Source organism: Engystomops pustulosus, chromosome 7 (genome assembly GCF_040894005.1).
Source record: "Engystomops pustulosus chromosome 7, aEngPut4.maternal, whole genome shotgun sequence".
NCBI classification, from domain to species: Eukaryota; Metazoa; Chordata; class Amphibia; order Anura; family Leptodactylidae; genus Engystomops; species Engystomops pustulosus.
The window spans coordinates 114,021,156-114,041,737 of NC_092417.1; the positions used below are offsets into that span (position 1 = coordinate 114,021,156).

General features: G+C 43.1%; 1 protein-coding gene across 1 annotated transcript in view; it reads left to right on the forward strand.

Moving 5' to 3' along the window:
• Positions 1 to 20,582, forward strand: part of SLC6A2 (solute carrier family 6 member 2) — a 126,236-nt gene that overhangs the window by 79,608 nt on the left and 26,046 nt on the right. The window contains exon 9 of the mRNA XM_072117653.1: positions 20,400 to 20,524. Coding sequence (XP_071973754.1) covers positions 20,400 to 20,524 — 125 coding nt within the window. The remainder of the gene's footprint in view (positions 1 to 20,399; positions 20,525 to 20,582) is intronic.

Genomic DNA, 20,582 nt, shown 5'->3' on the forward strand with positions numbered 1-20,582 from the left:
ATTAGCTTACTGTTAGGCAGGAGTGATTCTACAACAACCCAACAGCCCTTCTTAGGGCTACAATAACGTTATACTTTTTTTTTTTATTTGCTTGTGGCTGGGCTTGCTGGCACTAGTAGTGCAGCTAGTACCATATTGTGAGGAATTTGCAGGGGGACTTGCTACCGTTGTGTTTAGCTCTTAGTGACACACATATCCACCTCAAACACCAAAGTGGGAAAATTTATTAGGGGTTTGATTTCAATTAGGCACAGTCTGCCAGTTTCTTTTTATTTTACGTTTATTTTTTTAATAACTCAGTGTCATCTCATCTTGCATAGTAGTGTGCTTTAATACTTGGCTAGAAAATAGCCATAGGAGAATCCAAACGGCTTACTTACGCCTACAGTAGCGTTATGTATATTTGATTTCTGGTTGATCTGCTGGTGGCTGTAGTTGCTGCAGTGCATCTACTAGCAAATTGTGAGCAATTTGGAGTGAGACTTGCGACCACTGTGTTTTGCGCTTAGTGACGCACATATCCATCGCAAAGACCGAAGTGGGAAAATTTATTAGGGCCCGGGGTTGTATTTCAATTAGGCACAGTCTGCCATTTCCTTTTTTATTTTACGTTTATTTTTTTCATAACTCAGCGTCATCTCATCTGGCATAGTAGTGTGCTTTAATACTTGGCTAGAAAATAGCCATAGGAGAATCCAAACGGCTTACTTACGCCTACAGTAGCGTTATATATATTTGATTTCTGGTTGATCTGCTGGTGGCTGTAGTTGCTGCAGTGCATCTACTAGCAAATTGTGAGCAATTTGGAGTGAGACTTGCGACCACTGTGTTTTGCGCTTAGTGACGCACATATCCATCGCAAAGACCGAAGTGGGAAAATTTATTAGGGCCCGGGGTTGGATTTCAATTAGGCACAGTCTGCCATTTCCTTTTTTAATTTACGTTTATTTTTTTAATAACTCAGTGTCATCTCATCTGGCATAGCAGTGTGCTTTCATACTTGGCTAGAAAATAGCCATAGCAATAGGATAGCATCGTTTGGTTTTAAAAACTAAAAAACACACAAAAAAAAAAAAACACAAAAAAAGTTAAAAAAAAAATTAAAGTTATAACTCTCATTTTCAAAATGTTTAACCCGAGGGCTAGGGGTAGAGGACGAGGGCGGGGACGTGGGCGTCCAACTACTGCAGGGGTCAGAGGCCGTGGTCCTGGGCGGGGTGAGACACCACCTGCTGATGAGGGAGCAGGGGAACGCCGCAGAGCTACACTCCCTAGGTTCATGTCTGAAGTTACTGGGACTCGTGGTAGAGCACTGTTGAGGCCAGAACAGTGCGAACAGGTGATGTCGTGGATTGCCGACAATGCTTCGAGCAATTTGTCCACCAGTCAGTCTTCCATGCAGTCCACCCATGTCACCGAAATCGGCACTCCTCCAGCTCCTGCACCTCAGCCTCCTCCCCCCCAGTCTGCCCCCTCCCAGCAAAATTTGCCATTAGAACCGGCATACTCTGAGGAACTGTTTTCTGGACCCTTCCCACAGTCACAAACCACTTGTCCGGTTGCTGATGAGCAATTTTCCGATGCCCAGGTTTTCCACCAGTCGCAGTCTGTGGGTGATGATGACCTTGTTGACGTACTGGAAGAAGTGTGTAAAGAGGTATCCGACGATGAGGAGACACGGTTGTCAGACAGTGGGGAAGTTGTTGTCAGGGCAGGAAGTCCGAGGGGGGAGCAGACTGAGGGATCGGAGGATGATGAGGTGACAGACCCAAGCTGGGTTGAGAGGCCGGGTGAACACAGTGCTTCTGAGACGGAGGAGAGTCCTCGACCAGAACAGGTTGGAAGAGGCAGTGGTGGGGCCAGACGGAGAGGCAGGGCCAGAGCTGGTGCATCAGCGCCAAATGTGTCAACTAGTGAAGCTCCCGTGGCGAGGGCTCCTGCGGCGAGGGCTAGATTTTCAGAAGTCTGGAGTTTCTTTAAGGAAACACCGGATGACCGACGGACTGTGGTGTGCCACATTTGCCAAACCAGGATCAGCAGGGGTTCCACCACTAATAGCTTAACTACCACCAGTATGCGCAGGCATATGAATGCTAAACACCCCACTCAGTGGCAACAAGCGCGTTCACCTCCGGCCGTGCACACCACTGCTCCTTCCCCTGTGTCAGCTGATAGTCAGCCCCCTGCCCAGGACCCTGCCACAAAAACCCCATCGTCGCCTCCACGATCCTCCACAGCATCCACCAGCGTTCAGCTCTCCATACCCCAGACGCTGGAGCGGAAACGCAAATATAGTGCAACCCACCCACACGCCCAAGCCCTTAATGTGCACATCTCCAGATTGCTAAGCCTGGAGATGCTGCCCTATAGGCTAGTAGAGACCGAGGCCTTTCGCAGCCTCATGGCGGCGGCCGCCCCTCGGTATTCGGTCCCCAGCCGCCACTACTTTTCCCGATGTGCCGTCCCAGCCCTGCACCAGCACGTGTCAGACAACATAATCCGTGCCCTGACCAACGCCGTTTCTGACAAGGTCCACCTGACCACGGACACGTGGACGAGTGCTGCCGGGCAGGGCCACTATATATCGCTGACGGCACATTGGGTTAACTTGGTGGAGGCTGGGACCGAGTCTGACCCTGCGGCTGGTCATATACTGCCGACGCCGAGGATTGCGGGGCCTACCTCGGTCTAGGTGTTTCAGGCCTACTATGCCTCCTCCTCCTCCCACCCCTCCTCCACCTCCTCCTCCGAACGACCATCCGTGGGCATGGCGCCATCAGTCGGTAGCTCTAGGCACAGCAGCAGTGCCGTCGCTAAGCGACAGCAGGCGGTGCTCAAACTGCTGAGCCTAGGCGATAAAAGGCACACCGCCCAAGAACTATTACAGGGCATCACGGCGCAGACTGATCTGTGGCTGGCACCGCTGAACCTGAAGCCAGGCATGGTTGTGTGTGACAACGGCCGTAACCTGGTGGCGGCTCTGCAACTCGGCAGACTGACACATGTGCCATGCCTGGCCCATGTGTTAAATCTGATAGTTCAGCGTTTCCTCAAGACATACCCCAATCTGTCTGATTTGCTCACGAAGGTGCGCCGCATCTGTGCACATTTCAGGAAGTCCAGCACAGATGCTGCCACTCTCAGGGCAGCGCAGCGCCGCCTCCAACTGCCCGCTCACCGACTGTTGTGCGACGTGCCCACGAGGTGGAATTCAACACTGACCATGTTATCCAGAGTTTACCAGCAGCGCCGAGCGATTGTAGACTGCCAGATGTCAACTTCCACCAGAACTGGTAGTCAGGTCAGTCAGCTTCCTCAAGTCTACAATGAGGAGTGGACGTGGATGTCTGATATCTGTCAGGTGCTGAGTAACTTTGAGGAGTCAACACAGATGGTCAGTGGCGATGCCGCCATCATCAGCCTCACCATCCCGCTGCTTGGCCTGTTGAAAAACTCTCTGGTCAGCATGAAGTCGGAAGCTTTGCGCTCCTCACAAGAGACGGGGGAAGAAGATTCCCTTGTTGATAGCCAAAGCACCCTTAGGTCTGTTTCTCAGCGCATATCGGAGGAGGTGGAGGTGGAGGAGGATGAGGAGGAAGAGGAGGAGAATGTTGGCGAGACACAAGAGGGGACCATTGTTGAGTCCTTCACTGTTGAGCGTGTATGGGCAGAAGAAGAGGAGTTGGAGGAGTTGGAGGAGGAGGAAATGGACAGTCAGGCCAGTGAGGGGAGTGAATTCTTACGCGTTGGTACTCGCATGAATTTCATGCTAGGCTGCCTATCCCGTGACCCTCGCGTTCAAAGAATTTATTCCAGCACCGATTACTGGGTGTTCACTCTCCTGGACCCACGGTACAAGCAAAATCTTTCCACTCTCATCCCTGGAGAGGAAAGGAGTGTGAGAATGCATGAATACCAGCAGGCCCTGGTGCACAAGCTGAAACAGTATTTCCCTTCTGACAGCGCTAGCGGCAGAGTGCGTAGTTCTGCGGGACAAGTAGCGAGGGAGAGTAGGCGAGCAGGCAGCTTGTCCAGCACTGGCAAGGGTACGCTTTACAAGGCTTTTGCCAGCTTTATGTCACCCCAGCAAGACACTGTCACCTGTCCCCAGTCTCGGCAGAGTAGGACTGATCTTTACAGAAAGATGGTGAGGGAGTACGTAGCTGACCATACCATCGTCCTAAATGATCACACAGCTCCCTACAACTACTGGGTTTCAAAGCTGGACATGTGGCACGAACTGGCGCTGTACGCCTTGGAGGTTCTTGCCTGCCCTGCCGCTAGCGTCTTGTCCGAGCGGGTTTTCAGTGCAGCTGGTGGCAAACCTCACCGATAAGCGTACACGCCTGTCGACTGACAGCGCTGACAGGCTGACGCTTATCAAGATGAATAAAGCCTGGATTTCTCCTAATTTCCAATCTCCACCAGGTGAAGGAAGCTCAATCTGAATAATTTATCCACTCCTCCTCCTCCTCATTTTCCTCCTTCTCCTCCTCTTTGTACAGTAAAGCAGAGGAAACTGGCTATTTTTTGACAGGGCCCACTGGCTCTAGCTATAGTACTTTATGCATTTAATTTTTCTGGAGGGCCACCGACCCGGTCCTCTGTTTTAAACAATTTTTGGGAGTGCCACATACAGACACTCAATCTATTCAATTTTTCTGGAGGGCCACCTACCTGCTCCTCTGGTTTGAAAACTTTTTTGGACTGCCACATACAGGCACTCAATCTATTCCATTTTTCTGGAGGGCCACCTACCTGCTCCTCTGGTTTGAAAACTTTTTTGGACTGCCACATACAGGCACTCAATCTATTCCATTTTTATGGAGGGTCACCTACCTGCTCCTCTGGTTTGAAAACTTTTTTGGACTGCCACATACAGGCACTATCCAAATTGAATTGTCTCCATAGCAGCCTCCACACGTTGTCTCCATTGCTACCTCCAAAAGTCGTCCATATAGCTGCCTCCATACATCGTCCCTTTATCAAACGAGGTGTGTCAGGCCGAAATTTGGGTTGTTTTCATGGATTCCACATCAAAGTTGTTAACTTTGTCGCCACCCTGCTGTGTTATCCACAAAATACACTGGCAAACTTTTATCATTTACGGATATTATTTCAGCGCTTCTTGCGCAGATGTTTACATTCCCCTCACCCGCCATATCCTAAACTTATAAGAACGCTACTACACTTGATCTTATACAAAAGGTTCTTAGAAGTGCTGTTTGGGGAGTAGCCTAGAGACAGGGGCTTGGATTGGCGAAAGCTCGTCTGGCAGCGGAGCGCCAGCTCCATGCCAAGAACCAACTAACATAGTTTTAACTGCAGCACCTTTAATCTACTACTAGTTCACTGCCTCCATACATGGCCGCCTTATCAAACGTGCTGTGTCAGGCAGAATTTTGGGTTGTTTTCATGGCTTCCACAACAAACTTGTTAACTTTGTCGCCACCCTGCTGTGTAATCCTCAAAATATACTGGCAAACTTTTACCATTTACGGATATTATTTCAGCGCTTCTTGCGCATCTGTTTACATTCCCCTCACCCGCCATATTCCAAACTTATAAGAACGCTACTACACTTAACTTGGTGCAGGCTGGGACCGAGTCTGACCCTGGGGCTGGTCATATACTGCCGACGCAGAGGATTGCGGGGCCTACCTCGGTCCAGGTGTTTCAGGCCTACTATGCCTCCTCCTCCTCCCACCCCTCCTCCACCTCCTCCTCCTCCGAATTACCATCCGTGGGCATGGCGCCATCAGTCGGTAGCTCTAGGCACAGCAGCAGTGCCGTCGCTAAGCGACAGCAGGCGGTGCTCAAACTGCTGAGCCTAGGTGATAAAAGGCACACCGCCCAAGAGCTATTACAGGGCATTCCACATCAAACTTGTTAACTTTGTCGCCACCGTGCTGTGTAAGCCACAAAATATACTGGAAAACTTTTTTCATTTACGGATATTATTTCAGCGCTTCTTGCGCAGATGTTTACATTCCCCTCACCCGCCATATCCCAAACTTATAAGAACGCTACTACACTTGATCTTATACAAAAGGTTCTTAGAAGTGCTGTTTGGGGAGTAGCCTAGAGACAGGGGCTTGGATTGGCGAAAGCTCGCCTGGCAGCGGAGCGCCAGCTCCATGCCAAGATCCAACTAACATAGTTTGAACTGCAGCACCTTTAATCTACTACTAGTTCACTGCCTCCATACATGGTCCCCTTATCAAACGAGCTGTGTCAGGCAGAATTTTGGGTTGTTTTCATGGCTTCCATGTTAACTTTGTCGCCACCCTGCTGTGTAATCCACAAAATATACTGGCAAACTTTTATCATGTACCGATATTATTTGAGCGCTTCTTGCTCACCTCCTTTGGTTCCTCTCTGCCACCCATTGGTTTGAAGCCTGAGTCCATTTAGGGTATGTCGCCATGCCACTCTCTAGCCTGCCGCTGCTGCCGCTGCCTCTGAATGCCGTCCCCTATAGTGTCAGGGTCAATTATTGGATGTTTTAGATGCTATCTAGCTTCATTCTGTCACTCTGTCATGGCCATGCTGTTGCCCATAATTGTGGCATAATGGTGCGATTAAGCAGCCTCAGAGGCATCCATGCATGCTGCCCCTGCTGTTTCCTGTCCATTTCCGTGGTGTTTCCATCCTTTTCTGAGGTTCCCAGGTGTTTGGCCAAGCTTCCCTGTGCAGAGCCTTGGTCCCCTTGAAAAATGCTCGAGTCTCCCATTGACTTCAATGGGGCTCGTTACTCGAAACGAGCACTCGAGCATCGGGAAAAGTTCGTCTCGAATAACGAGTACCCGAGCATTTTAGTGCTCGCTCATCTCTAATTAAGACATATTTTTATTTATACCAGTAGCAAGCTAAAAATTCTGAAAAAAAAGGCAAATGCTGTGGCTGATAGGATTTAACTTCTTATAAAGAACAGCTGTAGACTGAAAGGTATTTGAAGTTCAGCAGGACTGTAATTGGTAATATTAAAAACGTTTGTCCACTTCATTTCTCATCTAATAGTTATTTGGATGGATTTTCTCATTGTATTCAAACCTCCTGGGGGGTATCGTGTTGCCTTTTAGTCTTTCGTCTATTTGGATACTTTAAATTCCACCTAGGAATTAGAAGAAAAGCCTCAATGTTTTAATATACAGAGAAAACCATGAAATCAGTTGTTCAAAGCAGTACTTCTAATTAGTCCAGAGGCTCAAAAGTTTCCTACGATCCCTGGACAATGTCTTCATAATGTTAGAATACCCTGTTTGTCCCTTCTCAAGCTTAAAGTCAAATGGTTTGCTAAATACAAGATAAAGGACAGAGGAATTAGATGTAAATAACGTATTAGCTGCTAATTCATAGGTTTGATTGTAAAATTCTAGATTTATAGCACACAAGTGTCTGTAAAATGCCTGCTTTAGCAAGACTTGTAGACTCATTGGGGCATATTTATTAATGATTTTGTGCCTGTTTTATTATCCCAGGGTTCATGTGCTGGTTATGACAGATTTATAGCCTGACGGCGTCACAAAACCTTTAGTTTTACAACACTCACAACTTTTTTTTTGTTGCTCAATTTGATTACAGTTTTTTAAAATGCATTTTATTGTTTTATTTTCATACAAGATAATAACATTCACAGTCACAGATAAGATTAGTAAAAACATACAATTAAATCATGAATCATTTAGCAACTTTCAAATTCTGGTTCCTCGTTAATGTTTGTGTGTTAATGTTTCTTGGCTCAATTTGCGTATCGTGTAATATTCCCATTTTCCTATCAGATCTGACTTTTCAAAGAATTGTGACCTCTCAGGCTTTACCTCTTGTCTCTCTGGTGTTGTCTCATGTGACGTATAGCCTACCCAAGGTACCTTGTACTTGGGTTAAATGCGGTTGAATTTTCTCCATTTCCGGAAAAAAGATTTGGTTCTTGTGTTCCTACTCCTTGCTGCAATATTATACATATACCATGTAATGGCACACTTTATTTTCTTAATACACGTCTGATTTACATTGACATCACACAAAGGCTTCATACAGTAGAGGAGTAGAGTAGATATAATTTCTGTCTCTATCAGTCCTTGTGTACACAATACTGTTGTGCATTTTGCAGATATAATTTGTCTCTATCAGTCCTCGTGTACACAATATTGTTGTAGTAAAGGTAGTAATTAAAAATATTAGGTACTAAGTGTCCTGAGAGGAAAAAAGAATTTAGGGATATGTATTGGGATTGTTCTGAAAGGGTGAATAACTCTTTGAAGGATGCTCATTTTGTATGCGTCAATTTTGCCAAACCATGACTGCATAGCTTTAGAGTATTTCAAAAGTTCATTATCTATACTGGTAAGAAGGGGAAGAAATTTACATTAAAATTATTTATTAGTTGGGGTGGTTAATTAAATGCCTAAGTATGTGATGAAGGTTTTCCAACTGAAAAGAGTTTTGCAACTGCTGCAATTGAGTCTTAGGGACCGCTATGGAAAGAATTCGCGATTTTATAGTAGGAAACAGATCAGTAATCTTGTTTGCTGGCGAATATTGCTAGAAGTGAGGTATTTTAGTCGGAACTCATTACTATTAGATAGTCGGCAAATAATGTGATTTTGGGCTTCTTGGAGTCTATTTTAATGCCAGAGATCAGGGGATCTGTTCTGATTAATTTGGCTAAGGGTTCTATGGATGTGGTAAAGGATATTTGGGATAAAGGACATCCATGCCTTGTGACAGAGCAAACTTATTTGAAAGTAGACTGTTAGTATAGACTCTAGCTGTAGGGTGGAAGTAGAGTGATTTGATAGCTCAAAGGATGTTACCGGAAAAGCCAAATTTGTTGAGAGCCGAGAAAGCATAGGACCAATTAATGCGGTCAAAAGCCTTCTCGGTGTCAACCGTTAGGAAGGTTAATGGAATATTGCGAAGTTCACAAATTTGCATAAGAGTGATTAACCTGTGGGTATTATCAGTGGCTGGTCATTTGGCTAATATTTTAGCAAATATTTTTACATCACAGTTAACAATCGATAATGGCCGAAACTTAATAGGAGAAGTGGAGGGTTTGCCCGGTTTAGGGATAGTGACAATAAGAGCAGACAACATGTCTTTAGGGAATTATCCCCTGGATATGGACAAGGTAAGCTTTAGATAAGGTATATAAATGTCAATTATTTTTTTTAAATAATCTGAAGGGAGACCATCAGGTCCAGTTGCTTTTCCTGAGGGTAAGGAGAAAATAGCTTCCTTAATTTCTTCTGTATTTATGGGTTGATTAAGCGGTTCCAATGGTTGCATTTATATTTTAGGGAGGTTAACTTTTTGGAGGAAAGTATTAATCATTGGCTGAGTAGGTTGCGTTATTTGTGTGTCGTTGGCAAAATTACAAAGTTTGTCATAATAGGACCTAAAGTGAGGTGAATTCTACTTTTCTGTACCCTTTGTTTGAGGGCTCACACTAACAAACCCCCAGTTTTTTGGCCTTGGGAGAATTTCATTTTAAGGAGTTTGTGATTATAGGCATGTTTTTGTAACAGTAGATAGCAAAGGCAATTCATGGTTGAGTGCTGCCAGTTATAGACAGTCTTGCTTTGAGTTCCAAGTTTATGTATCTTGTGATTAATAGAAGCTATCTCACTTTCTTTCTCTTTTGTAGACATGATATGGAGTTTGGAAAGCTTGCCCCCATAAAGGCTTTATGAGCAATTCTTATCGAGAAGGGACTCAATTTCTCGATAGTATTAAATTTAAAGTATTCAGTAAGGGCCCTTCTTAATCTCGCCTCATACTTGTCATAGGCAATATTCGGTGTCTTGGTTCTCCAAACATAATCACTATGAGAGGATAGATCATCAGATTGCACTAAAGATATGGGGGAGTGGTGGGACGACCTGATATCTCCGATATGAGTGTTAGTTACTCTATCTAGTAATGATATATGTACTAATAGGTGAACTATATGGGAGTACCTCTTGTTCCTATTTGAGAAAAAGGAGTAGTCCCTCTCATTACTGTGTTGCAGTCACCATATGTCAAATAATTTATATAATCATTTGTCACGGCAAGGACGCCGCCTCATCACGTGACGTGGGGTGCAACTGTACGGGTTAATTTAGCCTACTCAAACTTGCACTCACCTTTCTCTCAGGACTCAAGTTAAGCATAAATCACGCCTCATACAGCTCCAGCACCCCCAGACCCGCTGCCACCACTTATTGCATTTATACTGGGACCAATAAGTATCCCATTCTACATCAACTTTTCCTTCTCAGGCAGTCACCTTGTCACACCACTATACATGCATAGTCAGCTCTCTAGCAGTCACATAGCTAACCACACTTCACAAGGCTATGAGTTCGTAGAGCATACAGGGACCAAAATTAAAGTGAAAAGCTTTAATTACAAAAAGTTGGTCAGTGCATAAAAAGGATATTAAAAACAAAAGAATTACAAAATAAAATGACACACAACATGGCAAAACAGTTATAAAATAAAAAGGGAGAAAAATAGCAGAAACTTACAACTTAAAGTAAATTCCATGGAGGTGGGAGAAATAAGGAACACACTCAGCTTGTCAAGCAGACCCCAAAATGTGAACACCAATTCCTGTATTTCATATTGTTTTATTTCTTCTCAGTTTGGTTCAGGTTTCAGAACCTCCCATTCATTAATTAGTCCAGAGGGTCATTCAGGATTGGGCAAAGTGTTAATGAGGGGGAGAGTCCAGGAATATTTAAACTGTCTTTTGTTTCAAAATCCTGATGCAGACCCTTTGGGGTCTGAACAGACCAGTCTTCAGTTCAGAGGTTATCAGGCTGTAAAAGCTCCAGGATGTCATAAAAGCTGCCTTCAATAGATGCCAATTGTCATGTATTTCAACAAAGTTTGTAATTACCCTATAGTTAAACCAATCTTATACAATTACGATTAATATCTCCTTGACACCATTTAATTTAATTAATTTGCCACATGTAAACATTTCTACAATTGGATGTTATAAGAAAAATATTCCTGTGTCAAGATAATCTCTCATAAATGTAGCCATGTTGTCCCTTAGAAACCAGATAGCTTCCTTGGATATGACCACCCCACACTCTAGCAGTGGCCAGACATATACTATTCAGTACTGCCTGGCCACCTGGATTCAGCAATCATTACCACAGGATGGCTGTGGGACATGTAGTAACTCCTGGAAATTTCATGTACAAAAAACCTTTGGTTTCTTTGTGCAATCGCTCCAGCAGAAGTGGCCATATCAAAAGACACAGTCTTGTTTCTAAGGACCATATGACTACATTTATGAGACATTGGGGCAAATTTACTTACCTGGTCCTGACGCAATCCCCGATTCGTTCCGACGAGGATGAAGTCCTTTGCGAGTTCCTGCATCTGTCGCTTCCACGCCGAGGTCTGCCGGAGTTCACCATCTTCGTCCCGGTGCTTGTAAGTCCAACACAATTCTAAAATCTTGCGCATTGTCCTAACCCTCCCCACCCCCCCGGTGGCACAAAACGAAAATCGTCGGGAAAATCGCCAGGGAAAATGCGCTCTGCGGACATTTACTAAATGAGCCCCAATAGGAATTTTTCTCATATATTCTGAAAAAGTCCTGTGAGAAACACATACCTTATGGGAAAAAGCATAAGAGGAACAAGAAACAGCCAATGTGGCTAACTAGTCTTGTAAGGAAAGCAATAAGCGAGAAAGATAAGGCGTTTAAGGTGCTAAAACGTGAAGGTAGCGATGAGGCATTACAGGATTATAGAGAGAAAAATAAATCCTGTAAAAAGCAGATAAAGGCTGCAAAAATAGAGACCGAGAGAAAAATTGCCAGAGAGAGCAAAAATAATCCCAAATTATTTTTCAAGTATATAAATGATAAGAAACTAAAAACAGAGAGTGTGGGTCCCCTTAGAAATAACATGGGGGTCATGGTGGAAGGAGATGAGGAAAGGGCCAGTCTACTGAATGTCGCCTTCTCAACTGTCTTTACCCAGGAAAATCCCCTGGTGGAAGACACAATGAGGAATAATGTAAATTCTTTTTGGAATGTCAACAGTTTAACCCAGGAAGAGGTACGGCGCCACCTCGCAAGCACTAAGATAGATAAATCACCGGGGCCAGGTGGCATACACCCCCGGGTTCTGCATGAATTATGTACCGTGATAGACAGACCGTTATTTTTAATATTTGAAGATTCACTGAGGACTGGTTATGTTCCACAGGACTGGTGCATAGAAAATGTGGTACCAATATACAAAAAAGGATCAAAAAGTGATCCTGGAAACTACAGACCCGTGAGTCTAACTGCTGTGGTGGGGAAATATTTGAGGGGTTTGTCAGAGATGCTATCCTGCAGTATCTCACTGTGCAGAACCTTATAACCCAGCGTCAGCATGGGTTTATGAGAGATCGGTCCTGTCAGACTAATCTGATTGGTTTCTACAAGGAGGTAAGTTCAAGACTGGATCTGGGGGACGCTGTGGATGTTGTATATCTGGACTTTTCAAAGGCATTTGACACCGTGCCACATAAAAGGTTGGTATATAAAATGAGACTGCTGGGAATTGAAGAAAATCTGTGTATTTGGGTAAGTAATTGGCCTAGTGATAGAAAACAGAGGGTCGTCATTAATGGCACATTCTCAGATTGGGTTGAGGTTACTAGTGGAGTGCCACAGGGGTCAGTATTGGGGCCACTTCTTTTTAATATTTTTATTAATGACCTTGTAGTGGGTTTGCACAGTCAAGTTTCAATATTTGCAGATGATACTAAGCTGTGTAAAGTAATAAATACTGAGGTCGATAGTTTAGCATTACAGAGGGATTTGTGGAAGCTTGAGGAGTGGGCAGAGAAATGGTTGATGAGATTTAATGTAGATAAATGTAAAGTTATGCACTTGGGCCATGGAAACAAAAAGTATAATTATGTTCTAAACGGTCAATTACTTGGTAAAACTGGAGCTGAAAAGGACTTGGGGGTATTGGTAGATGGTAAACTTAATTTTAGTGACCAGAGCCAGGCAGCTGCTGCCAATATGGCAAGATATGGAAGTAGATGCAGTATTTAAGGAGGGGTCACAGACTGCATTAAAATCCCCTGTAATCAGAAGAGACCCTTTTTTTCCTTTATCAAAGAGTTAAAATTTTCCTCATGAAGGTCTCCTGGATAGTTGCAACGGTATACACTCACCGGCCACTTTATTAGGTACACCTGTCCAACTGCTCGTTAACACTTAATTTCTAATCAGCCAATCACATGGCGGCAACTCAGTGCATTTAGGCATGAAGACATGGTCAAGACAATCTCCTGCAGTTTAAACCGAGCATCAGTATGGGGAAGAAAGGTGATTTGAGTGCCTTTGAACGTGGCATGGTTGTTGGTGCCAGAAGGGCTGGTCTGAGTATTTCAGAAACTGCTGATCTACTGGGATTTTCATGCACAACCATCTCTAGGGTTTACAGAGAATGGTCTGAAGAAGAAAAAACATCCAGTGAGCGTCAGTTGGGCGGAAATGCCTTGTTGATGCCAGAGGTCAGAGGAGAATGGGCAGACTGGTTTGAGCTGATAGAAAGGCAACAGTGACTCAAATCGCCACCCGTTACAACCAAGGTAGGCAGAAGAGCATCTCTGAACGCACAGTACGTCGAACTTTGAGGCAGATGGGCTACAGCAGCAGAAGACCACACCGGGAGCCACTCCTTTCAAATAAGAACAGGAAACTGAGGCTACAATTTGCACAAGCTCATCGAAATTGGACAGTAGAAGATTGGAAAAACGTTGCCTGGTCTGATGGGTTTCGATTTCTGCTGCGACAATCGGATGGTAGGGTCAGAATTTGGCATCAACAACATGAAAGCATGGATCCATCCTGCCTTGTATCAACGTTTCAGGCTGGTGGTGGTGGTGTCATGGTGTGGGGAATATTTTCTTGGCACTCTTTGGGCCCCTTGGTACCAATTGAGCATCGTTGCAACGCCACAGCCTACTTGAGTATTGCTGCTGACCATGTCCATCCCTTTATGACCACAATGTACCCAACATCTGATGGCTACTTTCAGCAGGATAAGTCACCAGATCTCAAGCCAATAGAGCATCTTTGGGATGTGGTGGAACGGGAGATTCGCATCATGGATGTGCAGCCGACAAATCTGCGGCAACTGTGTGATGCCATCATGTCAATATGGACCAAAATCTCTGAGGAATGCTTCCAGCAGCTTGTTGAATCTATGCCACGAAGAATTGAGGCAGTTCTGAAGGCAAAAGGGAGTCCAACCTGTTACTAGCATGGTGTACCTAATAAAGTGGCCGGTGAGTGTAGATTACTAATTGTACATATCAAAACAATATACCGCCACTCCGGATCAATAATCTTTTTATCTATATGAACTGCTAATGAGGAGTTGAATACAAGTAGAACTCCTCACTCTTTCTTGATGAAAGAAGAGAATATAATCATGGGCTATTTGTTGTGGGATATATTCGGGAGATGCGTGCCCAACAAGTGGGTCTCTCGGTTACAGAGAATATCTGCTTTTTGTTGGCCATCGTCCTTCCCCAACATTGACCTCTTAGGACTATTAAGCTCTTTAACATTTATTGAAACCACTTTAAATTAATTCCCATTTGGAAAGTGTAAGATGCTCCGAAGTCCCCATTGGGCTCTATAGGAGTTAGATTATCACAAAAGTAAATTGATTTGAGATTGTGTGTTGGGCTACATGTGCAATCATGCATCCCCTTATTACCACAGTAACATTTAAAACAATGTATAAGAACATAACCACATTTAGAGTGACAAGTGGGTGCCACTCTGACAAAAAATAACCAGAACACTAAAGGAGCAAGAACCATTAGGTGCATTTTTAGGGAGGTAAAGTCCATATGTGGACACAGAGAGGATAACCTGCCTACAGTCTCATCTCAAAACATAAACCTGGGTAGAAATACATAACCACACAACCATCTCACTGTAAGGACTGCCAACCACTTGCCACTCCCGGTTCAGATGCTGTGGGGTCCCCTTGCTTGTTAAAGGGAACCTACCACCACGAAACTACCTATAAAGGTAGATCAGGTGGTAGGTGGATTGATAGGGCGTGAGGATAGCCCTTTTAAGGGCTAATCCTCACGTCCCACTTTTTTGGTAACTTTTATTATCCCTATATGTAAATTTTGTTATGCGGCTACTGGGGCGTGGAGTAGCCGTAGCCGGCTACTCCACACCCCTGTAGCTTCTTTACTCCTCCTACCCACACTCTTTGGCTCGCAGCTCCTTGTAGCTGCGCGCCCTCGTCCGACAAACCTGCCATCTGCGAATGCGCAGAACAGCAGGCCCGTGCCTGTGCTGCTCCGGCTTTGGAGCAGTTAGGTTTGCTGTGGTTCCCGGAGTTCCTGTACTCCGGTAGACTGGGAGGGATTCTGCTTAGAGATGGAGCACCTCTCTCATGTGGCCGTTAAGTTCCGCGGCCAGAACACGCCAACCTAGGTATTTTTTTTTAGTGTAGCCATTAATTATTTCCTGGAGTGAATCGTTTGGAACAGCCAGTGATTGCTATGATGATACTATGAAAACTGTAAGGAAATACAACGATTCATACAAACCAAGAGTAATGACCTTTTACCATTGAACCCACTGTCAGCGATATTTCTTGTACCCTCTTCTGTCCTATTATGTTAAGTTTGTGTAATTCATTACGGTAAGAGTTTTACACATAATATTGCAGTTCCAAGTGGCGTTTCTTGTGTTTTTAGCTTCTGTGTACATGTTAAAGGTGATTATTTGTAAATGGAGTAAAATAAAACATCAGTGGGATGTACTGAGAGAATGGAAACTTATTAGACGTATTTAAAGATATACATTTTGTATTAAGTAACACAAAAAGTTACAAATGTAGTTAGTTAAAGGTTAGATGGAACATGTTTGTACAGTTTCAATTCTTGAACACAAGTCTGAGTGGGGAATGCTACTCATTCTATCATAAGCCTTTGAAGATGGTTTGATTACCAAAGAGGATTATCCGGTGTTGGAAACCATTTATACACTACCCAAAGTGCCCAAGGGTACCAATCACCTGAAAGGAAGGCAGATTGTATCAGGGGTGTGTTCACTGTGTCAACACTTTGGAATAGACAAAATATTGGCCCTTTATACATTTGTTTGTACACTCCCCGTCCTATTATAGGTACACAAAAGACAGTGCTGGTTTTAGATAAAGTGGGGGCCCTGGCAAACTTAATACTGGGGCCCCAAAATAAAACTATTTTATGAACAGTCACTTTCAGTAAGAGGCTCCTTAAGCCCTGCACAATACTAACACTTTGTAGTTTACTAACAGTAGTATTGTAAGGCAATCAGTAACACAGGACTGTGAGAGAATTTTATAGGAGAGAGACAGATGATAGGTAAATTAATGATAGAAGATAAATATACAAGATGATATAGATTTATAGATTGACAATAGATAGATTAATGGAAGCATAAACTTAAATTAAATTATATGTAGATAGATAGATATCTAACAAAAATTAAAGATCAAGTGATAGGTAGATAGGTGATAGATAGGAGATAGATATGTAAATAAAACATATATAGATAAATAGATATAAAAAAGCTAGATAGATAAATGGTCAGATAGATAGATATATACATAGGAAATAAGATAGATAGATAGATAGATAGATAGATAACTAGGCAGATAGATTATATACAGGAGATACTGTATATACTATTAGCTGAGGTATCTAATTTTACCTGGGTGGCAAATGCTGTTTCTACTCTCTAATAAAATGTCCAGTAGTCTCCTCTCATGAATGATATGTCCACGGCAGCCCCTCCGGTTAATAAAATGTCCAGCAGAGTGCCCGCATTAATATAATTTTCAGCAGAGAGCCCCAATTTATGAAACTTGCAGCATGCTGCCCCCATTGATAAAACATGCAGCACAGTTCCTCCAACAATAAAGTCTGTGCCGGCAGATCACCCAAAAATGCTGACGGCCCAAATAGGTGCTGTTGGGAGAAGGGTATGCCGGGGTCAGGGCCAGAAGGTGAGTACTAAGTTTATTTTATTTAATGCTTTTTCAGCACAAAAAGTGTACTAAAAGTCTTGGTTTATACTCGAGTATATGCAGTACATGATAAGCATATTCACCCGTGCATTCAACCGAGGCATTTTAAAAGAAGAATCAATCCTCTGGCCACAAAAGTCTACATGCAGGGCACTCCTTAAGGACATAAATGCCCAGTTTGCTGCCCCCTAACGCCTTCCATGACAACATACCTGCTGAAATGGCTACATGGTCTTACAATTGGACTCAATAGTTATTCAGCCAACATAGATGTTGAGGCCTCATACTCATCCATCCACCACAATTTAGGCCTAAGCAGTAGAGCAGTAGAATCTTTTTTTAGGGACAAGAGGCACGCGGTCACCATGACTGTGACATTTATAGGGTTAAACAAATATTGCAATCCCAGCTGTTAGTGTGGGAGCCCGGCTGTAACACACAGGGCGACCGCTAAGAGTACTGTACATGTATGTTGGGATGCGGCAATAGATTGCATTTCCTGATGTACATGTACATCTTATTGCGTTATGGGGTTGGTGAACCACCACCACTAGTTTGGTTCTCCATTTTGTCATCAAGAACATGGCAAGTAAGGCATTTTAAGCCTTCCATATAGTTCCATATATTTCTAATGCCTTACTCACATTTTGAGCTGCATTTTTTATATTATTATTTAGGTAGACATGCACATTCCTCTCCCCTGATGAGTCAACAAGGGTGAAACAAGCCATACTGTCACTTCTACCTAAACATTCAGACTGGGACCACCCTTCACCAGTAGGTTGTATCAAGGTTAATTGACTTCTAGGGACAGGCTCTTGTCAGGGTGGCAGTCAGTTAGGCCTGGAGCCCTGAGTTAAGGTTACCAGAGAATTCACGGTCCACTCTGAATAGGGTTGTCCCCTGGGGTCCCTTGACTCATGCCCCAGAGTCATACTTTAACCTCATACTATTCATAACTTCACCCATTCCATCACCTTTTCCACGAGGGTAAGCACCCACCTTGCCTTATAGATTAAGAGGTTCTGTTACTGATTCAATATCTATCACTTTGTTGCAGAATCATTAATATCTGTTTTAACTGCCAGAGAGTAATCAGTCAACCTTACCATTGCAAACACAATTTTGTTTAACTATTGGTTTCAGTAAGAGTTACTTTTTATTTCACTTGATTCACCACTTGGATTTCATATAAGCATATTGAGGCGATCAGATTTGGGGGACAATTCCACCCAATCACTGTTGTACTTAATGTCTCACACAATTCTGACAAATATGCCGTAGGTATGCCACTGCCATGTGTGCAGTACTAAGTATTTGACACAGAACTTAACTTAAAATTAAAAATGTCTTCATCAAAAGTATGGCGTGAAGAGCGGACATTCATTTGCTAGGTTTCTGAAAAACAAGAGAGATACACAGATTTCCAGGACTACTATAAAACACTGTCTATAGCCTTGTGTGGTCAAAACTGCTGGCAGGCTCTCTTTATGGAGATAGTCATACGTCAATCATCTTTATATCTACTTTTATCTTTGATTTCTAGCATCTGAAAATGCTTTCTGACTTATCTTTGAAAACACAGGGTATGTTCTCCACGTAGTATCTTGAAGTCTGCACTTCATTTGGTGCTGGCACATTAGAAGTTCAAGATCTGCTTCAGGCCATGTCTTTATTAAAATGAGGCTCTTTAAGTGCATATCATAGAAAATGTAGTCAATAGGATTTGAGTGAACCCCATCTGGTGATACTCAGGTATAAAGAAATGATTTTGGTTGCTTGAGGGATGTATTGGAAATACAACATTGTATTCCAAGAAACTGATTAGATTTTATGCATCATTTTTGGTTTGAAGACTGTATTTTATTGCCTGCAGACCAGATTTGACATTATGCTTTTATTCTTCTTTATAAGTTCCATAAATGTATATGACTGTCGAACATTCACAGAATTACATCCATACACGGCGCCATCAGTACTTTGAGGAATCTCTCACTTTTTTCAATGCCTCTGGTACTACAAGTACATCAACAATCTTTTTGGTTTATGTATTATGGCCTCCTTTCCCACAGTTTTCACAGTATAAATTGATGTCTGTGTAGTTGAGTCTTTTGATGTTATTTGCAGTCATTGTTCTATATTACTCATGCCTACTACATAGTATAGTATGCTGTAACAATAGCTCAGCTACTCCTTCAAAACATGCAAACCTCGTTGCCTTCAAAGATACAACATCACTAAGGGGAAAAAGTTGTAAAATAATAAGAAAAAGTTACATTGAGTTAGATTTGCAGAGAATTTGAAATGACTATTACTTAAACTCCTAAAAATGTCAAAACCCCGGAGGTTTTAATAAGCTTGAAACTTTTGGTATGGTTCTTACAGTCTGGATATAAACCTCTATTAATTTAGAGGGTGCCAGATTCATGCAGAAAATGCACCATGAATCATAAATCTGGCACCCATTGCACTATACACAGGCTGTTTTTAGTAAATGTGGGCCAAAAAGTGTGCACCAAAAGGGGAGTGTTAGTGCTTACACAATTCTGGCCAAAGTAAGCTACTATTCTGTCCGATGTGCACCAAAATTCTACAGCATGAACAAAGTGCACCAGAAAAAAATGGTGCACACTTCCCGAGAAGTGCAGGGGGTGCCAGATTCATAAAGACCCCGCAACACATATGAATCTGGTGCACACTGCACATAGGCCAATATGTATATAATAGTCCACATCCTCCTCTGTCAGGTAGGGCGGCTGTGCCCCGTTGCTATCAGTTAAGTTACTCCCTTGAACCCAACCATGACCAGTTGTATGAAGTCTCAGTCTCCATGCCCATGGTACAACAGCTGTGACCTTGCTAGGAGTCTGACTTTTTCAACTCTTGTCAGAACACTTTGACATTCTGTCTTGCTGTTAAAGAACTTCCAATCAAGACGTCTTTTGTTCTACATGTACAAATACTGTAATATTATAATACTCCTATGGTATCAAATAATACCACGTTAATAAAGCTCACTTACAGTCAATACAGTCAATGAATATCTCTCAGTGGAGTAATATAACACCTATACATTGATTGAATAATTCCTCCATACAGAATAATACAACTATACATTGGCCAGGCAGATCAAATGAACTGCCCGCAGCCAATTTAAGCAGGATATCCAAGTACCTCCAGCTATTGATGCCAAGGGTACTAGCTGCATCAATAAGTCATATACTTGTAAAAACATGGTCCTTGAGAGTTTGTCTAGGAACCAAGTGATTAAAATTAAGATTGGTGAAATATAGAGCATAAAATAATCTTTACATATGTTTTCCTTTCTTATTTTAGGGATGCTCTGCTGACAAGCACCATCAACTGTGTGACAAGTTTCATTTCAGGTTTTGCCATCTTCTCAATCCTGGGCTATATGGCTCAAAAAAATAATGTGGATATCAAGGATGTAGCAACAGAAGGTGAGTTTTCAATAAGCCAACAGTTGTTGGGAGGAGTCCCTAGCACATGCACGCTCAT